Source organism: Macaca thibetana, chromosome 19 (genome assembly GCF_024542745.1).
Source record: "Macaca thibetana thibetana isolate TM-01 chromosome 19, ASM2454274v1, whole genome shotgun sequence".
In the NCBI taxonomy this organism is placed as follows: domain Eukaryota; kingdom Metazoa; phylum Chordata; class Mammalia; order Primates; family Cercopithecidae; genus Macaca; species Macaca thibetana.
In genome coordinates this window covers 48934346-48957048 of record NC_065596.1, presented here as the reverse complement: position 1 = coordinate 48957048, position 22703 = coordinate 48934346, and the positions used below count along the sequence as shown (strand labels likewise).

The 22703-nt window shown below is 60.5% G+C and overlaps 2 protein-coding genes across 2 annotated transcripts in view; both read right to left on the bottom strand.

The window, feature by feature from the left end:
* Nucleotides 1-22703, bottom strand: part of SLC7A10 (solute carrier family 7 member 10) — a 315424-nt gene that overhangs the window by 177769 nt on the left and 114952 nt on the right. The window lies entirely within an intron of this gene.
* PEPD (peptidase D) overlaps nt 1847-22703 on the bottom strand; it is an 873572-nt gene continuing 852715 nt past the window's right edge. The window contains exons 13-16 of the mRNA XM_050768467.1: nt 16186-16334; nt 6100-6284; nt 2760-2951; nt 1847-2378 (exon numbers count right to left, since the gene is read on the bottom strand). Coding sequence (XP_050624424.1) covers nt 2241-2378; nt 2760-2951; nt 6100-6284; nt 16186-16334 — 664 coding nt within the window. The 3' untranslated portion in view covers nt 1847-2240. The remainder of the gene's footprint in view (nt 2379-2759; nt 2952-6099; nt 6285-16185; nt 16335-22703) is intronic.

Sequence of the window (22703 nt, the reverse complement as noted above, 5' to 3'; positions counted from 1 at the left end):
TATTTATTGAATGAATACCTAGACACAGTTTCAGAAGGGTTGTAGCACTATACAGCTTTCTGGAGGGGTCTCTAATGGATTTCTGAAGCCACACAAGTTTCTGCAGAGGTTAGAAGAGACAGTTAGGTACAGACACGGGGGTAGAGGAGATAGCTACTGCTGGCCCTCTAGACCTATGCTTCCAAAGAATGCCCTTTGAGACCGGTGGAGACTCACGCCTGTAATCGTAGCACTTTGGGAGGCCAAGGCAGGATTGCTTGAGGCCGGGAGTTCAAGACCAACTTGGCTAACATAGCAAAACCTTGTCTCTGTTTATTTAACATTTTTTTTTTTTTTAAAGAGCACTCTTTGACCTAGTGACTCAGGAAGAACATGTGACCTCTCTGTTCCTAGTGACCTTCTGAAAAGTGTTTAGATAGAATTAGAGATTTCTCCTTGCTCCTTTTTGTTTTTTTTTTGAAGCGGAGTCCTGCTCTGTCGCCCAGGCTGGAGTGCAGTGGTGCGATCGTGGCTCACTGCAAGCTCCATCTCCCGGGTTCACACCATTCTCCTGCCTCAGCCTCCCGAGTAGCTGGGACTACAGGCGCCCGCCACCACGCCTGGCTAATTTTTTGTATTTTTTAGTAGAAACGGGGTTTCACCATGTTAGCCAGGATGGACTCGATCTCCTGACCTCATGATCCGCCTGCCTCGGCCTCCCAAAGTGCTGGCGTTACAGGCGTGAGCCACCGTGCTGGCCTTTGGTGACTTCTGAAAATGTCTGTCTCTTCAGCTACAGTTTGCCACCCCCTCATCCTCATGGTTTCATCTGTGGCATTTTTCTCACTTGTCATCCTTCACCTTGGCTTGGTAACTCCTGGATGGGAGCTCTGTGAGAAGGCAAACCTGGAATGGTGTACAGAATTCTAGAAACCAGCTCCAGGGGTGGGCTGTTCTGTGGGACCCTGGGAGAACTGGAGAAGGTGAGGCAAGGACAGATACTTCAACAGGCATGGCTGGGCCCTGGCTAGTTTCCTGCCTGGTGGAGTTTAGTCAAGGACTACACTTAGGGAGGACAAATGGTCTTTGCAAATTCGCCGTGGCGCTGCCTTCGTTGGCAGTGTCTCTGACAGAGGCTGGCTTTGGCTAAGGTGTCCCACATGAAAAACAAATCAAGGACAAGAGATCCCTGCAAGTCTCCGGTTTTAAATATCTGCAGCTCAAGCGCTACGTAATTCTACCACCTTCAGAAATCCAGTTTGGAGGCAGTGACTGTATCAGAAAGACTTGTGTTAAATCAGTCCGCCCTTTAACTTGCGCGAAGGTGTGGCGCGGGGTGACTTGGCCAGTCTGACCCGAGTGCCTAGGATCTTCCCGCAGCGTTGCTTGCCCCACCTCAAACCTCAGGCTGCACTGGTACTGACAAGCTAAAACCACCTTGCCTGGGAGTACTGCTCACACTTGTCTGTTAGGAGCATCTGGCGGGCGCTTGTGAAATACCCAATTTCTAGGCCATTGCCCCTCGAGATTGAGTCAGATGGTCTGAGGGGGTCCCAGGAATCTCTTACCAAATGCCCCAGTGGTTCTGATCCTGTTAGGCTTGGGAAACCTTATAGGAAGTGACAGGGTGACACCAGAGCCCCGAGTCCCAGGGGCTCAAAGCAGGCTCCTCAGGGAGGACTCTGCCCTTGTCCCACCAGGCCAGTTCAAGGCAGAAGCAGCCGTTAAAGGGCCTGTGCCGCCAGCACCCTTTTCCTGGAACCAACTTTTGACACTGACACCAGGTGAGCCATCTTTTCAGGGTGTATGGGGTCCCAAATGCTCGTCTGCAAAGGAATAAAGAATAAAGGGGAAGCCGTGCACAAAGGACCATTTTAGGAAATCTTTTATTGCAAATGTCATTCTGCATATTGATTTTTGAGAGAAAGTATCAGAAATGCTTCTTTCCTGGGAAAAGGAATACAAATGACAGCAAGACACATTTTAGTTGCTACTAAAGAACAGCATTGTTTTCAATCATTTTAAATCACTCATTTAATAAGCAAGGTATAAAACAGATTAAAGGTGTGAGCTTGCAAAAGGGTAATTAAAAAAGTGTTTCCTCCCCAGGAAACAGCGCTGTTTGGTCTGATCAAATGCCGAAGCTGGGATCTGATTCTGGGTGCCGTCTCTCGCTACTGGAGTGCTGACCAGCAGGCTGCCCATCGCGAAAAGAGGTTGCAAAGCCAGGTCCCCGGGTGTGCTGGGATTTCTGGCTGGCTCTACTTGGGGCCGGAGAAGGGGGAAAAGGCCTTGTCACAGCCTGCCATGCATGCTTCAATCTCTTCCACGGTGCGGGGCACGCAGGTCAGCAGCTCCATGCCGCTGTCAGTCACCACGACGTCCTCCTCGATGCGGACCTGGGTCAAGCCGACAGACACACATTATCTCAGAGCAGCCTCATGTGCCAGGCTAGAGGGCCGGGCCCATTCCAGGCCCATCCCACCATGGGCTGGGAGCAGCTGACACTCCCTGGGAGAGAGAAGTGGCCGCCAGGCTCCTTCATGGAGCCATCTGCTCACGTCACCTGCTCACCCTGTCCTCGCCAGGTGGATGGGAGCCCCTGGACCAGGAAGGAGTTTTGCAGGATCTCCGTCTGTTCCTACTGAGGGGTGAGGCCCCATCTCGTGACAGACCACACGAAGGGGCAAGCTGAGCCCACCTCAAGGGAAGGCGTCACTAGGGCCCCTGTCTTGGTGGCAGATGTTCTGGGAGCAAGAATGGGGCCCATGGGCACTCACCCCACCGAAACCGCGAAAGCGCTGCAGGACCTCGCGGTTAAAGAAGCAGGCACGGGCCGGGTCTGCCAGGGCCTCGTCCAGGAGGTGGTCGATGAAGTAGATGCCCGGCTCCACGGTGAGCACCATGCCTGGCTGCAGGTACCGTGCAGTGCGCAGACTCCGCAGGCCGGGCTCGTCAATGCGCTCCGTGCCCTGTGGGGAACAGAGATGAGGGGCCCAATGAGCAGCTCCAGGGCTCGCCGTGGCCTCATCAGGAGAGATGGGCACGTGAGGGCTGGCACCAATTTCGTGGGCTCTCTTGACCATTGAGGTCCTCAGCCTAGGCTCGCCCCTGCTGTGCCAGGCCGTGGGCACCCTGATAAGTCCTTCCACCCTGCACGTACCCCCGGATCTTGAGTGTCCCTGGCCACACTACCCTAGGGCTCGCTTGAGAAGCCCTGTGGCCGCCCATGTGCACACACCCAGTGCGAGATGCCCAGACAGGCCTGCGGGGCTTGCTGAGGGTTGGGCTGCCCTCAGCCGGGCCCTGCTCCTGGCCAGAGGAATGGCAGATGCCAAACCGCTGAAGCCAAAAAAGCTCTTAAGGCAGCTATGAAGCCTCTTGGGGCCACAGCTTTCCTTCCAGGCAGCCCAAGTGGAAACTGGCCCCAGAAGTCGTGGTCCCGGCTCCCCCAGGCCGAGGCCTAGGTTTTCCGTGTGACTGTCCGGGGAGGACAGGTGCCGTCATCAGGGTGGGTCTGCCAGCCTTAGTGCGCCGCGTGGCTTGGCGGGTGTGGCTCCCAGAGGAGTGCTCTGGGCCTTACGGCAGGGCCCTGGGAAATAGCCCCCAGCCTTGGAGGACGGCTGAGGGACGGTGGTAGAGCCGCTCCCTGCAGGGACCCTGTCTGCACCCCACACTGCCCCATGCGCACCCAGCCTGGCCTTGTCCACTCACAGGCACAGCTGAGAGGAGCGGGTGCTCGGGGAATTACAGGAGAGCTCCTGCTCGCCCCAGGTCCCTGGGGCACCATCCGGCCGGTGGCCAGGGCCTCTGAGCCAGTGGGCATGAGTACGCTTTCTGGTCAGGGTCTGAGCCTGCCCTGCCGGGCTGCACTCCCTCCCCAGGAAGCCCAGCTGCTGGAGCGGGAGCTGTCATTTCTGACTGTTTGGGGGCCAAGAACATCAGACTCCAATTAGCAGTTCACGTAAGGTAACCAGAAACAGGCTGGCCTGGCCTCCACGCTGGGCATGGCCAGAGAGGCTGTGACTGATTCCACGGGGGGCAGGGAGAGCCACGCTGACCTGGAGAGAGCAGGCTGGGCAGGAGGCGATGAGGAGACACCAGAGCCTGGCTAGTGTGGCCCCAGCCCCACCACACTTGCCTCTTGGCTGCTGACCGGGAGCTGAGGCCAGAGGGCAGGGATGCCCCGTGGCTGAGGAACCGTATGGAGTGACATTCCCTCTGCGCAAGTGAGAGGTGCACGTGGACTCCGCTGAGGCCTGTCTCCTGCCCAGAAGCTGCTGGGGGTCCCAGGGTCTCTGCTCCAGGACCTTCTCGTCCCTGTCATTCAAAGCCTGCGCTAGGCACCCCCACCCCACCACCGCCCATCCCTCTCCTTCATGCTACTCCTGAAGTGCCCATCCCTGTCTCTCCACCCCACGGCGGTCGAAGCCAGGGGCCTGGGGGAAGCAAGGGCCTGTCAACGTCAGGTTTCCTTCCTCCCAGTCACCCCTCCATCCCCATGGGCCCACCCCTGACCGCTACACGGTTGGGGGGCAGGTTCGTTTCGCCAGGGAAACTAACTTTCCTCCCCTCTGAAATCTTGAGGTCCACGACTGAAATTGGGGGTGGGTGAAGATTAGAAGGGATCCCCGGCGGGCACAGGGGCAAGGCCTGCCTCAGCCCAGCGATGCAGTAGCCCCTTCAGGGTGCTGGCTCTAGGGGCCTGCCCGGGAGACCTACTGAGAACAGGGTGCGGGCGCGGTCATAAGAGAAGCGGAGGGGCTGGGCATGTGGGGAGGGCACGAGCCCCTGTGGTCCAGGAAGTGCAGCCTTCAGGGGTGGGGAGGGGTCCTGCCCTCACCGTGCCCATGCCCGCCTCTGGGCACAGGGCTTGACAAGGCCATAACTTTTACTGGGCTCCAAGCAGAGGAGCCCCAGATGTGTCTGCAGGCCTGAAATAAAACAAATGACTTTTATAGGAAAAGCCATATTTTTTCCACAATGTTTATCTGTCAGAAGAATAGACTCTGAGCACAAAGAGGTGCTTACTGGAAAAGATGAAAACAGTTTGCTGCCAATTTTTGCTGGTGGAAAAAAAGCGCTTTGGCGACTAATGAATAACGAACCTCAGCTAACAATGTCTGGAAGGCCCAGTTCTTGGCTCCCTGCGCACAATGGGATGAACAGACATTAGGAAATTAAAACTGATTTTGTTTCTCCAAATTTAACTGTTTACACTTGAGGAAAAAAATAATTGAATAATAATGCTTCTCTTAAGCAATTCCCCCCACCACCCCCACCCTGCCAAAAAATCATTCTTAGTGCTTTCAAAACACCCTACAGCCAAGAGGCCAGCCTTGTCTTGGCTAACCGGCTGGGGGGCCCCAGGGCGTGCACGATTGCACAATCAGCCCCCTGCATTGGGCAGCCGGCCAAGGGCAGGGACGGGCGCGCCCCGCCCGCCCAGCTGAGAGGCCGTAGCCACCTGCCCGGTTGGGCCTCCCCAAGCCTCACGTACCCGCCGAGTGGTCCTCTGAGGGCTGGGGCAGCCTTGTCTGGAGATGGCCCCCAGCCTCCCTTATCTGCCAAGGGTCCCCAGAATGCCTGGGGATGAGGAGGCTGCAGGGTCACAGGTGTGTGGTCCAGGGGCCTGGGAGGCAGAGGGCGAACCAGCAGCAGAGCAGGGCTGCTCTGGGCTTGTGAGGGGCCAGGGCGAGTCACCAGTGGGTGGAGCCTCATCAACTCCCCAAGTCTAAATGAAGCCAGAGGCGGCTGGACGTGAGGGGTGCCACGCAGTTCCATCACAAAGACCTGTCCTTGGCACCACTGTCCTGTGGGGCCCCATGCACCGTATCCTGACTGTGTGCCACCTTCTGGGCAGCTGACACCAGGGCCCAGAGTGCAGACAGCACCGCTTTTATGTCCAGGTCTGTGGAACGCTCATGGATGCATCCCTGCCTTGGCCAGGGCCCCGATCCCCTCCTCATGCCCTCCGTGTACCACATGGAGCCAGGGGGTCCATCCCTGCTATCCCAATACACCCCTGCTGCCTCCTAGAGTCCCACCCTGCCCCGGGGGCCAGGCTCAGCGGCAGCTGATGGGCAAGCCACTCTGCCTGCCATGTCCACACTGACTGACCTCTGGGTAGCCTCCCACGTCGTGCACATCAATGCCCAGGAAGTGGCCGAGCCCGTGAGGCATAAACACGGCCCCCAGGTGGGCCTGGACCATGGCGTCCACGCTGCCGCTCAGGATGCCCATGTGGGCCAGCTCCTCCAGGTGGATGCGGTCTGCCAGGCGGTGCATGTCGGGCCACCAGACACCTGCGGGCCAGAGGGAGCTGCCGTGAGCCACAGAGGTCAGCAGCCAACACCACAGGGCCGGGGGCCAGGAGACACGAAGCCCTCACACTGGCTGTGGTGGGAGGGCCTGAGGCGGGGGGTAAGGGACAAGGACTAGGGTGGCCCCCTGTGCTGAGCTTTCCCAGCTAAAGCTCTGGACTGCAGGACCCTTCTTATGCCTCCATTCTCCCCCTAGGGCAGGTTCCTGTCACCTGTGGCCAGGGGCCCAGCCTGGGTCTACTTTGTAGCCCATGGCGTGTCCACCCCGAACAGCCTGTGCTTCCGGGCCCAGGGGAACCCAGCCAAATCCCTGGGCACCAGGAGGAGAAATGCGCATGTCTCCCCAGTAGCAGACACTGGGAGACTCCGTGGGCCCTGGCCCTGAGCCTCAGGCCCAAACCCTGGCTCAGAGCTCTGATGGCGTTTTGCTGCTGTGGCGTAGTGGGGAAGCCCGCGGCTGAAAAGAGGGGTCTCTGCACATCCCAGAATGGGGAAGAGTCACCCCCGGAGCTGCTGCAGGGAGCAAAGGTTTCTGGGGAGAAGGTGTGGCTGGCACGGCCCCAAGAGCTGGCTGGCAGGGGTCTGGGGCCCCGCCTGCCAACAGCAGCGGCACCATCTCCAGGGGAGCCCAGATGTCCAAGCCCCAGCTTCGAATCCAACTCATCTCTGCCGCATGTTAGTGGGGCGAAGGTCACCATGGAGAGAACTTCCTAAGCACAGAGCTTTGGGGGCCACACAGGCTCTGTGGGGCTCTGGAGCATGGCCCCTAGGAAGGATGCCCTTGGAGAGCCCCCCACGTAGAGTCTCAGCAGCCCAAGGGTGTGCCCGTCCCACCCCCGGACTCTGTGGAATCCCAGCATCAGCCTCTCCTCATGGCAGCTTCCACTGCTGGACTTGGCCTGAGCACCAGACAAGGACCCGAGGCAGGTGAGGCCTCCTGCCCTGACCCCATGGGGACTGGGTTTGGGCAGGCCATGTTCTGGCAGAGGCTGGGGCCCCAGGACACTCTGGCCAGGTGCGTGGCAGGGGGCCCTGATCAATGCGCAGCTCACTGGCTGGAGAGGGCACCCGGCAATTCCCTGCGGCACCTCCTGGTGAGGTCCAGCCCCACCAGGCGGAGTGACCTTGGCTCCTAAGGGCCTCCCTGCCAGACTGCCTTGGCGCAGAGCCAGAGCCTGCCCTGCATGGCCCATCACTGCCGATCGCTGCTGTGGGAGGGGCCCAGGAGACCCTGAGCTGACGAGGGCTGGGCTGTGAGACGCAGGATTCTGAACCTCTGTGGCTGGCGGAGGGCAGATGATGGGTTCGGCTGGCGAACAGGGATGAAAGTCCACACTGGGACACAGGCCATCACCCCCGACACTCACTGGGCACAAGTCCCTCATGTTGGGACCCCTTTAGTGCCAGAGTTGGCCACCCTGGTGCTGGGTATCAGGCGGGCTGGGGGCACACGGCTTTGGGCAGGCAGTAGGGTGTTGCCTGCCATTCACAGCGCAGCGCCTCTGCCATGGCTGTGGCCTAAGGGTGGCAGGGGTGGAGACGCTCAGACCTGCCCCCACCCTCCACACAGAGCAGGGATCCTCCTCAGAGCCCAGCTCCCTGCCCCAGCCTCCAAGGGCCTGAGGTGGGGGGCGACCATCCTGGGGTCTGGGGTCTGGCATGGGGGAGAGCCCAGGCAGGCCTGGGGCAACTCTGGCTGCCACTGCCCTGTGTCTGGGCAGCCCCGGGCGCACACACACCCCTGGCTGGCCCGGCCTGCACCCCTGGCTTTTCTGAAGGGCACAGCATCCCGGAAAAGGAGACCTGAGTAACTGGAGCCCACTTGGCTGCTCCCCCACCTCCGTGAGCCTCTGTCACCTGGGGGCTAGGGACAGCACCCCGGACACCATTCCTCCATCGTGCATGACCAGCCAGCCCCGGTTCCACACTTGATGTTCATTTGTTCCTCGGGTATGCGCCAAGCCTGCCCAGCCTCTGCTGCTGCTCTTCTGAGACCCCAGCCCGAACAATCCCGGCCCACCTTGCCCTTCCTCCCTGCTGCTGCATCCGCCAGAGACCAGGCCACCTTAAGGCACACAGGCCTTTTTACCTCAGGCCCTTTGCTGTGGCCTGTGCCAGGCCTTGGCCTGTGATGCCTCATCTGAGGGGTCTCTGCATAAAAGCTGTCCCCTCTCAGCGGAGACCTTCCTGCCTTGCTGTCCCAGGTCTGGGGATTTCTCCTTGCACCGTCCATCCAGCCTGCAGCAGTCCCCTGGACGGATCTGCTCGTTTGCTTCTCATGTCTCACTCCGAGGGTGGGGGTCTCCCGAGTACACCGCTGGGCCCGGCATAAAGTGAGTGCCCCTCAGGTCCCCCAACAGCCTGCAAAGCTGGCACGTGGTGCTGGGAGGCCTCCTGTGCGTGGCTCGTGCCCCAAGCCCAGCTCAACTGCTTCCTCTTGGACGGGCCCTTCTCTGGTCACCAAAGGGGAGCCCCGGGAAGTGCAGCCAGCCTTCCAACCAGGCTAACTTCAGTAGTGGGCTGTGTTCTTGGCCCAGCCTCCGCAGAGGGCGGGAATCAGGTATAAATCATGCTCCGCGGTGGCCCTTCCCGGGGGCAGGCCCGGCGCCGCCCAGACGTGCCGGCCCGGGGGTCCCCTCGGCGCCGCTGGTCTTCCTCGCCTGTGCACCCTCGGGGAAGGCCTTGCACACAACTCTCTTGGCCGGGAGCGGGGAGTTTCTGCCTGTGTGTGGTTAGGGTTGTGACAGTGATTCAACCTCCAGCAACTTGGCCACAGCATCTGGCCCGGATGGTGGTTACAACACCCATGGCCTGGGCGGGGGCCCCTGGAGTGTGTGAGGGTCACTGTCCTTGCACTAGGCTGGCGGGGTGGGCACCAACTTGAGGGCTTCCTTGCCGGCCCGGGCCCTCTCAGGCTCCTCCCACCCTGGCAGCCTGGAGATACCGTCAAACTCTCTAGTCCAGGCTGGAAGGCACCCCCAGCCCCTAGCCAACCTATAGCCAGATGCCACACTGGGAATCACACAGCAGAAGCTGGGCAGCAGCTGCCCTGCATGCCCCAACCCCCAGCAAGCGCCAAACCTCATTCTGGCTTTCCAGAGCACCCCTGCACCTGCCCCACCCCTCCTGGAGTCTGCCCAGCTCCCTCCGCCGCTGCACAACCCTCGGATGCCTGGGCCATCTCTTTAGAATGAATGGGGCAAACAGCCCCATTTGAAGCCCAGGTTCTCAGCCTGGCCTGGTCTCCAGCCTCTCCCTCACCCACTCCTGGGAGGGGCGGCCGGACCAAGGCCATGGGTCCCAAGAACTGGCCCTCCCCACCTGCTGTTTCCTTAGCTGGGGCCACCTCCTCCGAGCCCCTTTTCCCAGATGTGCTCCTATTCCTCCTGTGGGCCTCTGTGTTGAGGCTCCTCCTCCAGGAAGCCCTATGTGATTGCCCCTTCCTGCGCTTTGAGAGTTCATGGCACACACAGCACAGCTGGGCCTGGTTATGACCTCTGGGCCTTGCAAGGGCGGTGCCCGTACCCTGCTGTCTGCCTGGCACGCAGCAGGTGCTTGGTAAACTCCTGGAACGAGGGGAGCCCCAGCCTCCCTCACGGCTCTCTTGCAGCCAGTGTTGTGCCCCATCTCCTGCTCCTCTGTGTACTCAGACCCTAGAACGGGCAGGGCAGCCTCTAGGTTAGCGTCCCATCATGGCCCAGTGAAATGGCAGGGCTCAGAGGAACAAGCCCCGCTGCTCCCGCTGCCCAGCCCCCAGGTGTGGCCAGAGTGGCCCCTGGGTGGTCTGAGTCCACTTGGTCTCCTCAGGCAGCACCCGCTCCTGCTGGGCCTAGGGCCCAGGCCAGCTCCTTGGAGCCTCAAAGCACCCATCACAGCCCCCAGGCCTCCTACCCGGAGTGTGACAGCCCCAGGGGCTCCAGGCCTGACCCAGCTACAAAGGCAGCGTCCTCAGAGCTGCTTCCAGACAAACAGCGCGCTTCATCTGTGGAACACGGCCCTCGGGATGGATGGGAGTGAGCCAGGCTCTGGGGGTGCAGGACAGCAGGCTCTGGCCGGGGTCCCAGGGCAGGCCCTGAGGGCTGGCTGAGCTGGCATGGGGCTGAGGACTTCCAGCTCACCCCACCCTGCATGGGATGTGGGTAGAACCCAGTCTGCTGCCAGAACCTCCGGGGACCCGCTCACCCCTGTGCGAGAGCGGGCGCTGTGTTGGCCCAGGCTGCTCCTTGAGTCTCCTGCCCCACACCCTGGCAGAGTGCCCCAAGGAGTAAGAAGAGGCCAGGGAACTGGCTCACCGTTGTGGCCGGCAGGAGGGGTGGACATGGTGCCCACACTGAAGACAGCCCTCCCCGTCCTGGCGCCTGCCACAGAGGGTATCTGTGGCTGGGGTGGCACGTGGCTGCCATGCCTGTCTGCCTGAGCCCTGCACTCCATGCCGTCTCGGAGGATGAGGCCTGACCGGAAGTCTAGCGGCTGGGCCCCTGTCCCTGGCGCTGGCTGGGAGGGAAGCAAAGTTGGCAGAGGTGCCCCTGACCACGGGGCCACAGGAGACATATGCCAGGTGGGCCGGGGCCGGTGCTGCTGGGTCCCTGCCAGCCACCTGGTCACCCCATGCCTCAGTGCCCCCTCTCGCCCTGTCAGGCCTGTTTTGGAGGTGGGGGCACTTCCTGCCACTTCTTTCCCCTCCTCTGACCTCACATCAGCAGCACCCCGTCAGTCACAAGTGGCCAGGACCCTGAGGGCAGGGACAGAGCCAGGAGTGGGGGACGAAACACAATCGTGGGCCACCATTGCTGTTCCAGGTTGATAAGAACTGGGCCCCCAGTGACAGGGGCACAGGAGGCTCCTGGGTGAGCACGGGAAAGAGGAGAGGAAGGCGGGGAAGCCAAGGAGGGCAGGTGGGCGAGGAGGAGAGGGAGCTGGGTGGGGGCTGGGAGGCGAGGCTGCAGGAGGCTTACAGGCAGAGGGTGTGGGGCCCTCAGTGCTGGGGTCCTCTGGCGATCCAGGGTGGCTGCAGGGACTGAGCCCATGGGATGGGGACAGCTGTGCTGCTTCTAGGTACAGCCTTCCTGCTGTGGCTGTGCCAATGCAGACCCTGGCTCAGGGCCACCCTGCCGGGCTCATCCATCCGTCCTAGCAGTGCTTCCCCCTGTTCCCCTCACCATGCATGCAGGGGTCTGCATGGGGAGAGCAGCCTGCCCCAAGACAGGAGGCGTGCTGAGCTTGGATCCCATCCAGCCTCCCGTGCATGGCACTCCCCGAGGTCCTGCAGCTGCCGGGCCTGGCCTGCCACTCGCCTATGGACTCCCAGCAGCAGGGTAGTGTTCCGGTCTGGGCGAGCGCAGCCTCCTTCCTCACTGACTGTGAGTGACAGTGAGGAATGCTCCCCTCCGGCCCTAGGATCGGGGGCCAAGGCCTGCATTCCTCAACTCCCCAGCGTCCTGATCATTCCTTCCTTCCTCTCCTTTGGGCTTAGCTATGGGGTTTCCTGCTTTATTTACTCTCCCTGGAAGGTCACAGGATGCAGTCGGGCAGTCTCGGTGGGGTGTTTGTCTTGGCCCAGGAATTGAACCCACAAACCCAGGGCATTTCCGCCGGGATGGGGCAGGGGGCTGACCTGGTCACGGCCTCCTTGATGCTACGGGAGGTGACCTGCCCCATCCGGAAGGCAGCTCTGTGGGCTCAGGGCCTGCCCCACGGGCCATCACTGTGTGTGATCCAGATGGAGTCCGACTCTGCTCTTGGGGGACATCAGTGTCACACAGCTCAGTGCGGGTGGTAGGTGTGGGGGGGCCTGCTGGGGATCTGCTCCATTCCCTTACACAGGGATCCTCCAGACCCTAGGCTGGGTCTGGGCAGTGAAGCCCAGTGGTGGGCGGGAGTGGAGCTGGGCGAGGACCTGCCTCCCATGGTCTGAGACGAGCCTAGCGGGGCTTGGCCTGGTGGCCCAGACACCCCTGCCAGGCCTGAGGCCTGTGCCTGCCCCAAGAGTCAGCATGAATCAGGCAGCACCACAGGACGGGAGACCCAGCTCAGGCCTTTCTCAGTGCCACGTGGGGCTTGGGGACTTGCCCACACACCTGGCCACTTTCTGGACAGACTTGGGGCTGCTGAGTTGGGCCACTGAGCTGGCCAGTATGCCAGCTGTGGCGATGTCATCCAGGTCCTGCCCAGGCCGCAGCAGGCATTCCTGCAGGTGAGGCCAGCCAGGGCGGGGCCATCCCTGGTCTCAGCTCAGGACCGAGGGGGAAGACAATGGCTTTCCCACCAAACGCCCCCCAGGCCTCGGCCCCCCGTGCTGTGTCAATCCGCCGTCCTGCTCCCTGTGGCCTGGTGCTGCCTCTGGCTCCCTGATGGGCCCGGCACTGCCCGCTGACCATGCTGAGCTCGTCAGCCTGATGCTTGGGTGTCCAGGGTTGCTGGGCTCGGTGGGCCCCTGCCCCTCAGAGCTCTGCTTCACCGCTGGGAGCCTCAGCCCCTTGCAGCCTGGGGCTCTGACTTCCTGGACATCTGGATTTTGCAACTGCCCGTGGATGTCTGACACTACTACTTGATGTGATGGTGACACAGTTTGCCATGACACAGCCCACCTTGGCACGGCTACAGAGTGGGAGACCAGCCCTGTACGTGGAGGGTGTCTGAGAGAGACTGGTCCACCTGAGAGGCTGTGCCTGGCAGAGGGCCCTCCGTGGAGGGTAAAGGAGTGTGCTCACAGGTACCAGGTGAATACACTGCAGGCCAAGCTCACCTGCCAAATCCTCCTGCTGGATCTGAAACACTGATCATTCATTCAAGTGACTACTGGTATTCAAAACTGAGCAAGAAATTCTCATCCCCAGAGTGAAGGAAGGAGGAGTGGCGCCCCTCGGGCAACTGCTTCGTGGAGTCTGGATTTGACAGCTAACGGGGGATGCTTCCTATGGCCGAAGAGTCAGAAAGAAGAAGAAGGGATACAGCGAGCACTCTGCCCCGTCCCTTCCTGCACCTCCTTTGTGGTTCTCACAGGCGCACGGGAATTCACGCTGTCACTCCCTCTTCCTTTTACCCACAAGGGCCCGCTGGCCACGCCGTCTGGCGCTCTTCTGTCCTCACCACCCATCTGCCTGGAGACACCTGTATATTCATATTCAGGGGTGGCAGCTCCTTTTTTTTTGGTTTTTTGAGACAGGGTCTCACTCCATCACCCAAGCTGGAGTGCAGTGGTGCGATCTTGGCTCACTGCCACCTCCGCCTCCCAGGTTCAAGCGATTCGATTCTCGTGCCTCAGCCTCCTGAGTAGCTGGGATTACAGGCGTGAGCCATCACGCCCAGCTCATTGGTGTAATTTGAGTAGAGACAGGGTTTCTCCATGTTGCCCATGCTGGTCTTCAACTCCTGACCTCAAGTGATCCGCCCGCCTCCCAAGTGCTGGGATTACAAGTGTGAGCCACTCAGCCCGGCCTGCTGCTTTTTAAGCAAAGCAATTCTGCACGAAATGCTGTTTTCCTTGGTAGCCGCTAAACCAGGTGAGTCCGATCAGCGCTGTCGCCCCATCACAAGCTTATTGACTTTTGGATTTTCTGTCTCGTCTTCCTACTGGGATATATCTGGGGTCCACCTGCTTGCACTCATGCGTTTGTCACGCTCTGTTCCTGCTGGATGCGTGAGGGTGTGGGGCTGGGGCCTGGCACTGCCCCCCGCGTCTCTCCGTGGCTCCTCAGCCTCTGGCAGGGGCTCTCTAGGCTGGACTGGACACCATCTGGAAAGGCTTGCCCACAGTCTGCCTCCTCTGAAAGCAACGGTGGCTGGGGGCCCCTCTGAAGCAGCACTTGGGCCAGCGATCGAGGCTGCAACTCATCCCAGCAATGGGCTGTGGAGCCATAGGAACTGTTTAGTCGATTGCCAAGCCGTTGAGTTCTGAGGCCACATTCTGGAGCAGATCTTTCTTTCCTCCTTTTTCCTTGAACACTGAGGGCACACTGGGCAGCTCTCTGTGGGTCCTTAACAGAGGGCACTCCATGTCTAACCAGATGCCACAGCCCAGAGTTGGCCAGGCCCACCGGACTCTGCTTTAGGAGAGCAGGGGTCTATCCTTGGTCTGTTTGGGGCTTAAGTAAGGTACCTGGCCAGCAGGCAGCAGAGCTGGGGCTGGGCTCAGGGCACTCTGGGCCTGGGGCCTGCATCCTGGACTCTGCAGCTTTGCTCTACTGGGCTGTCCCCTCTGCCCGCGTTGAGCCCACGTGGCTCCTGAAGGACACCTGAGCTCCCCTACACAGGGGCCTGCCTGTCTCTCTGGAGGTCTGTATAGCTGTGGGTGGGAGGCAGTGGATGAGGGTGCGGGCAAGCTGGGGGGCTGGACTACGACCTGGGCTTGGCCAACATGAGGTGATCTCTGACCATGACCCAGATGGAGGCGACTCCAGGCTGCAGAAGGTGGCCGCAGCCTGTGTGCTGAGGCGGGCCCTGGCCAGACCATCCAGCTGTGAGTGCAGGGCCATTGTCCTAGGCTGCTGCGGCCCTGGCCCCAGCTCTGTCCTGATTTTCCACCTCTGTGAATTTGTGGCAGCACCAAATGACCAAACTGGCTGCGGACTGTTCTGTAGATCATAACCAAAGACGGAGAGCCTGAGTGCCTTGGGGGGCCAGCTGTGCCTGGGCCGGTGTGGGCGGGGAAAGACCCTCTGCACTGCAGGCTGGAGCCTGGCAGCTGCCAAACAGATCTCAGTCAGAGTCGTGGGAGCCATGTGTCTGCAGAGGGCCAGGCCTAGGGGGTGGCCAGCACATGGTGAGCCCATAGGAACCTGCCCAGGTTCTGGGGAACCCAAGGACTACAGCAGCGGGGCTGTGTTGAAGCCCTGGAAGACTTGAAGCAAGAACATGACAAGACCACATCCCTCAATTCTCTCCTCCGGGCAAAGGTGACAAGCCAGGACCTCCCATCACTGCTGGGAAATGGTTTCTATTGTTGCAGAGCAGAGAGCTGGGGTTTGATCCTGTGGATGCTGGACTCCACCCCTGCCAGGGCTATGGAGGACCCAGGAGTCACTCAGAAGGAGCCTGGCTGAGCGGGATGAGGACCCAGGAGTCACTCAGAAGGAGCCTGGCTGAGCGGGATGGTGACAGCGGGAGGTGCCCAGGGGGAACTCGTGAAAGCTGGCTTTGTTGGGAGGATGCTGGCTTCCCTCTAGGGCACCTCCTCTGCCCGCCCTGCCAGACATCAATGGCATCAATGGCATGCAGTGGGAGGTCAAGGGGTAGCAGTGGGGCCTGTGCAGGCTGCCCAGGGTTGGGAGGGGTGGGGACATGACAGGTTGGCCTACGCTGGCCGATAGGAGAGAGAAACACCGGGCCCACGCTGGCCTCAACATGGCCATCACGGTAGTGACTGTGACCCCTGCAGGGCAGTGCCACAGGCCAGGCGGCCTTGCAGGTGCTTTACACAGTTTAACTCAGTCTCTGTGAGTCGCTGCCTCCCCATTTACAGACGTGGACACAGCCACCCAGAGGAGGGCTTTCCACCCAAGGCCATAGAGCACCGGCAGGACCTGAACCTGCTCTGACCCCATGCCAGCGTCCAAAGTGGGCTGAGCCCTCCCTGGAGAAGACACCGCTTAAGGACAAAGCAGGAGACAGGCTGGTGTGCTGGCGGCCAGTGGAGATGTGCAGGTGGAGGCCACCAGATGGGGGGGGCCTTGGCCTGAGTCCCCATTTCCCGGTTCTGTCTGTCCCTGCCTGGTGGTCAGCCCTGTTTCCTAGGAGAGACCACTGGAAACTCAGGGACTAAGCATCCAGAGTGTGGAGAGATTCAAGTCACGCCACGCAGGCCCAGTTCCTGCAGGCACCTGCCACACAGCAGCGCCCCCAACACCACGCTAGGTGTGCCTCCCCCCACCGCCTCGCTGCTCACCTGGCTTCATGGCACCCATGACGGCGCGGCAGCTCCGCAGTACCGCCTCGTAGACAGCCTTCTGGTCTGCAGTGAACTTGCCGTTGGCGGGAAAGGAGCAGGTGATGTCGGAAGCGAAGCAGTAATACTCACCGCCCATGTCGAACAGGCTGCAGAGATAGGAGGGCAGGGCAGGTGAGTACTGGGGCGCCACCACCCCTCTTACCCTTCCCGCTCCCCGCCTCCCCTGGATTCAAGGGCAGCTGTCCCGGGTCCTGGACGCAGCAGAGGCTACTCCCCCTCACAATGAGACTGGTGTGGGGAACTGCCACCTGGTGTCTCCCATGGGTGCGTGGGCAGCAAAGAAACACGAAGCCATCCTGGAAGACCTGTGTCTTCCAGGGAAAAAGGGGTTCAGGGCTCAGCCTGGGCAGGGAAGGCTGAGGGGAGCGGGGCTGTCCTATGCAGATGACCCCTGCCCCCGTGGCCTGGCCTCTGAGAGCTCAGCCGTGGAGACTTGCTTGGAGAACTAAGGAGGCAGAGATGCCCCAGGACCCCGCCCGCTGCCTGGCCTCCACCTGACACCCCAACAGGCCCTCCCAGGGTCTCCCTGCACCCAGCAAAGAGCACAGGCTGAGGCCGGGCTTGTGGGAAGAAGAGGAGGAGGGGGCTGGGCAGGGGCCCCGGGTGGGATGCACGGCCTAGAACTCGGGGCCTGAATTGCACCACATGCTTCTTCCGGGACCCAGAGCATTGGGCGGAAACTCAGTCGGCGGCTGGGGCCTCTAGCTCTGCTGCAGCTCTGGGGCCCCCTAGCTGGAGGGATGTGCCCGATACTACCCCTCTGCCCAAGGGGGTGGGACGGAGGAAGTGACAGCCTCATGTCCAGCAAGGCTTTCCCAGGGCCTGCTGGCCACATGCCCCTGGAAGCCAGGTGGGGGTCTCATCCTGTCCACCTGCACCCTGGCACCCTCCGGCGGCCGCAGAGACCAGCAGGATGCAGGCGGGGGCATGAAGAATGGGGCAGAGGTGCCGGCTGTCCAGGATGGGAGGGGCCTGGGGGCCAGCAGAGAGGCAGGATGGCATGGGACAGATGGTGTGGGATAGATGACAGGAGGCCTGCTGAGGCAGGAGGATAGTGGCTGGGGCTGCCCTCTGGATGCCCCGTGAGAGGGACCCTTGGCACAGCAGGGCCCGGGAGGAGTAGGGCCTGTCCTTGCTGTGCAGAGGACCTCGGGGCCCTCTCTGGGCAACGGCAGAGCAGCAGCCTCCCACTCATCCTGTGGTGTGTAAGGGACAGGATGTGGGAAAGGCTGCCAGATCCAAACCTGCCTCCCAGGACTTCCCGGAAGCAGCCCAGGTGGACAAGGCTGGGTCTGGCTGAGGGGCGGAGGGGCACAGGTGGTGCCCCTTTCCATCCCGTCCCACCTAGGCACCTCGGGAGGCTGCAGGCAGCAGACACAGAGCGGAACCCTCGGGCCCACCAGCCCCTTCACAGGTCATGGCCAAGTCATGATGCTGATGGTGACGGCCCTGGTTGGGGGAAGCTGGTCCAGCCCTAGGACCAGAGCCCACCACGGCTGCAGCGTCCAGAACCAGGGCCAGGAGGGCCAAGCGCAGCCGCCCCTCTTTAGCTCCACCCTGGGCTTCCCATGGGGTCCATCTGTAGCCACGTGAGTCCCGACAAGTCTGAGGCCAGGGACACAGCCGTGGCTTCCATCATGAGGGCCTTTCACCCAAATCCCAGCTCTCACGGTAAACACAGCCGCTCCACAAACATTCTAGAAGCTGCCTATGTGCCTGCCTGTGGGGGGTCCTGTCCCACGGGAGGGAGCTGGGGGTGGAGGAGCCTGGCCCCATGTGGAGCAAGGAGCAGGGCCACGTGGCCGGACAGGCAGCATCGGCCGCCCCACGGAGGCAGATTTCTAAAGGAAAAACTCGAATGCACGGCCAGGGCGCTTTGCTGAAATCCAAAGTCCCCAGCCGGGCACTTTTTAATCTCCTGTCTTTTCTGATTGCAAAACATCATAAGCAGTGTCAACAGGGCAGAAAGGTCCAGATAACACCTCAGGTGACTCTCAGGGCTGGGGAGGAGCCCCGCCTGCACAACAGGGAGCGTCAGGGTGGGTCAAAGTCACAGGATCTCTGGATGCAGTGGGCTGCTTGGGCCAACAATTCCCTGGAAGTTTACTCCTGCACAGGGCCTAGGCTTCCCTATGGCTGGCCGGGAGGGCAGGGCTCATGGAAGCTCTAAACTGAAGGGAAACTGAGGCTCGGATCACGGGTCCAGGAAAGCCCTGAGTCAGGAGGGTAAACAACTCGGAGCCCAGCAATAGGTTCTTTGATCCCAGCTGCAACGCTCAGCCTTCAGGGCCTCAGTTTTTCCATCTGTAAAATGGGACCCTCCCACTGCTGTAGCTCTGTGTCCTCTTGGGGCCAGCAGTGGGGAGCGGAGCCGTATGGACCATAGCCCAATTTTGCCTGGGGATAGCTAAGCGTTTTCATTTAGGTTCCCCAGAGTCGACCAAGGAAAATAGTTCGTCATTTGTTGGTTTTACAACATGCAAGAATAGCCTGGGCAGAGAAGACAGGGCCAGGAGTATGGGGGACACGGATTCCTAGGAGGGGCCACATCAGAAGGTGACCTGCAGCAGCAGCCGGGGGAGAAAGTCCTACCGGACTGTGCTGACACAACAGGAAAAGCAGAAACTGAAGCATTGTTAAAAAAAAAAAAAAAAACACAAAAAAAACAAAACAAAACAAAAAACAGGAAGCCCACAAGAATACCCCAAACGATGGAATCATCTAGGAGTGTAAAAACAAGGCTGTTCTCCAGTGCAGACCAGACTCGGATCCCAGTTCCCCAAACTCTCGCCAGCAAAGCAGAAAGAACATGGGATGGTGGGTGCCTGGATATCGTCCGCCAGCCTGACTTTATCTTCCAGCCTGTAGAAGACTGTAACTGTATTTTTTGTTTGAAAACGATCCGCTTTCTGGAGAGGGAAGTATACACCCAACCAGCCAGTTCCATCCCGCCCAGCGAGGCTCCGGTACGGAGCTGAAGTCTATTTTCGTGCTCCTCTCAGTTCCCTATCTTTTTCTGCCTTAAAAAAAAAAAAAAAAAAATCCCCCTAGAGTTTCTACACACATAAGTTATTCAGATGCAAGCTTTTCTGGAATCCAGGGACGAGAGCCATGGCTTTGATAAATCATCTCCCTCCCGCTCCTCTGTGTCCACTTCATCCATCCTCTGAACGCAAACCGACAATGGAGGATTCGGTCATGCGTTGGCTCAATCGAGAACAGGAACGCAGGATCCCTCCTTCCTGGCCGTCTGGGGACCCTACTATCTTTGGCCAAGTGAGTCTGTGATAATACAAGACATCTGGGAGACAGGACGCATCTCCAAGCAACGTGCTGGCGTTTCACTCCCCACATGTGTTCTAAGGGCTCTGTTTCTGGCTCCTTCTCGGTAGCTCTGGGCCCGGGCTACCTGCCACCATTGGCCCACCCAGACCCTCCCTGGGCCCCACTGCAGGGACCCGCCAGCCCACAGGCAGAAGCCTCCAAGATGGGCCGGCCAGTGACAGAAGAGGCTTGGGAACAGTTTTCTGGGGGAAATGCTGCAATGTTTATATGAGAGTCACTTTGGACTTGGTTTGCAGTTTCATTTGAATCTCCTGAGTAGTGGCGCAGCTCTTAGCTGTTCAATCCAACATTTTACATGCGCTCATATTCGGGCCTGCAGGAGCATTTCAGACTCCGACGTGCAGCTGCCCTGGTCGGTGTCCCAGGCCAGGCTGGGGGATTTCTGAGCAGCAGGAAGCCCTTGCTTCTCCTCAGTGTGAGACAGAAAGGAAGGCGTACGGGTCACTTTTCCCTTCGTCTGCTGCAGTGGGCGGCCCCTGCAGACACGGCGGCGAGCTGTGGTCTCCAGGGTGCATGGGCTGGCTGCCTGCTCCTAGCCAGGCCTTCCGTGGAGTGCCAAGCTCCAAGCATGGCCAGCAGGGGCAAAGGCCACCACTCGGAGTCCTTGAGGCTCCTCGTGCCATGGCCTAACCCACCAAGGGGACCTCTCTGCAGTGCCTTCCTGGGCGTCTCTGCTCCCTTCCCGTGTGATGGCCACTCCTCCAGGGCCTGGGCATACAGGAAAGCTGCCCGTGCCACCAGCCCACGACAGCAGCAGCTTCTGGTACCCAGAGCCAGCAATCCCTGGTGCACGCGGTGGGTGACGGGAGCAGCTGCATGCTGTGGGCCTCCTGGGTGTCCGGAGGGAACTGGCATTGCCATTTTACACATGACATGGACAGAGGCACGGCACCAGCAAGGGTCCAGGGTCCCAGAAGAGCACTGTGGGGTGTCTTGTCAAGAGGTGGGTGAGACACAAGGACAGCTGCCAGGAAAGCACAGTGGGGTGAGGCCCGGGCGTCAGGGCAGTGGCCTTGGCAGGCGGGAGGGAGAGTCACACGCACAGCACATGCTGCATTTTGCTTTTTTTGGTGACCAGTGTCTCATGATGTCTGGGAGCACCCGGGCCGTCTGGACAAGTGCTGTTCAAGCTGTGGGTCATGACATCAGCTGAGGGTGCAGCCACAAAGCACAAACAAGAGACAAACTGAAAACACGTGGGCAGGTGTCAGCTCATAACCAGGCCTGTCCACGTGTGTGAGGACAGGTGAGAATGGAGAGCATGCTGCTAACTGGGATGGGATGGAACAGCCACGCCTGTGGGTCTGGACCCTCCGGAAGGCATTCTGTGGCCCCCAAGAGCATGTCTTTAAGACTGCAGAGTGCTCAGGGCAGGGCTGGCTGGTGACAACAAGCCTCCCTCGGAGGGAATAGGAAGGCGGTGGGGGAGGGCTGGGATGGGCCGGGCAGCAGAGAGCAGGCCTGGGGGCAACACTGTACTCTGGGGCTCACCAAGGTACCGGGCCCCAGGTGGAGCAGAGCGAGGGGGTCCCCAGGAGCTTGCCACCTGTGGGGGCCGCAGCGCGACGGTGGCAGACAGACACAGGCTGAGTAGACAGCAGGAGTGAGTAGGATCGCCACATCCCAGGCTACAGGGCCCATGTGAGGCCAAGGTGGCTGCTGAGGTCCTGGGTGAGCGGGCACCCCACAGCCTGCAGAGGTGAGGGCTCGCCATTATCTAGACGGGGAAGGAGGGGAAGAGGGCACTGGTGGCTGCTGAGTGTGAGGGCTGGCACAGGTGTCTCCGCCTAGCCAGGCTGGCCACCCACCCCCCATGCCCAGGAGCAACACAGATGACCAGATCCAGCAGGGGTGAGGCCTGGCCTACCATCCTGAGACAATGCTGCCCTCTTCTGGCCAGTGCTGGAAGGACCGGCTCACTGCCCACCCGCTGCATCCTGAGTGGGGCAACCAAGGCCTGGGGCATTCTGGGACACGTGCTCTAGAAACTCTGCGAGGGGCCACGGTAGGTTAAGGCCCACCCCCCAACCCACACCACCTGAGAAGTGAGGGAGGCAGGAGGAGTGTCCCAGCTGCTTTCCCAACCAGAGCCCTCTACCTCTGCCCTGTGGGGTGAGCCTGCCTGGGACCTGGGGCGGCCTCAGGCCCGGAGTGCTGCGAGGGGTGGGCCCTCTCTGGACGCACTGCTTCCCGGAATCACGGACCATGCGCCCCCTGCCCCAGCTGCAAAGCGTGCTGGCCTGCAGTGGCTCTGGTGCCCACAGCCCAGGCTGTTTGTGGAAGGAAGGGGCAGCACACCGGGGCTCAGAAGATGACCAGGAGGAGCGGGGGGATGAGTCCTGGTCACCTCTGTGTTCACACAAACCTGCTAGGGGCTGGACTGAGTAGGGAGGGGTCTTCTGGGGCCTCCCACTTAGGAAAGGCCTCAGTGACCTCAGGCGCCTCGCTCCGTGTGACCGTGCTGAAAGTTAATTAGCAGGCGTGCTGCGCTTTTGTAACCCTGTTCTTGAAAATCTGCCTGGGTGCTTTAAAAAGGAAAACAAAAAGCAGCGAATGGCCCCTCTGATACAGTGACTTGGAGATGGGGTTCATGGTGAACCCCACGGTCGCAGCAGGAAAAGGCTCTGAGAACAACAGCAAAACCCCCAGAGGCTTGGTGGCTACAGGCCCCACATAGGGCTGCTTGGCTCTGGACCAGGCCGAGAGGATGTGCAGCCACCACAAAGTCCCACCCCTCATCCCTGCCTGCATGCGAGCGGGTGGGGCGGATCCCGCCCAGAGAAGTGTGAAGGGGCCGGGGGGTGGCTGGCTGGGGGTAAGGGACGGCCCTCAGGATGTCTGTCTCAGTCCTTGGCTGACAAGCCTGACCTGAAGGAGAAACCAGGGTGTCTGGATCACAGGCCCTCTCGGGCCATGACTGTGGCCAACAGTGGACTCAGCCTAGCTCCAGGGAAGCTGCTAGAAGGGTAAAGGATGGAGGAGTGGGAGGGGGACCTAGCCAACCCCAAACCCCACTTGGCACACACAACATGGAGGACACTTTTGGGCTGAAGACACAGAACAGGACAGCCACGGGACAGGAGCCGTCTGAGAATAAGCCAGGCCTGGTC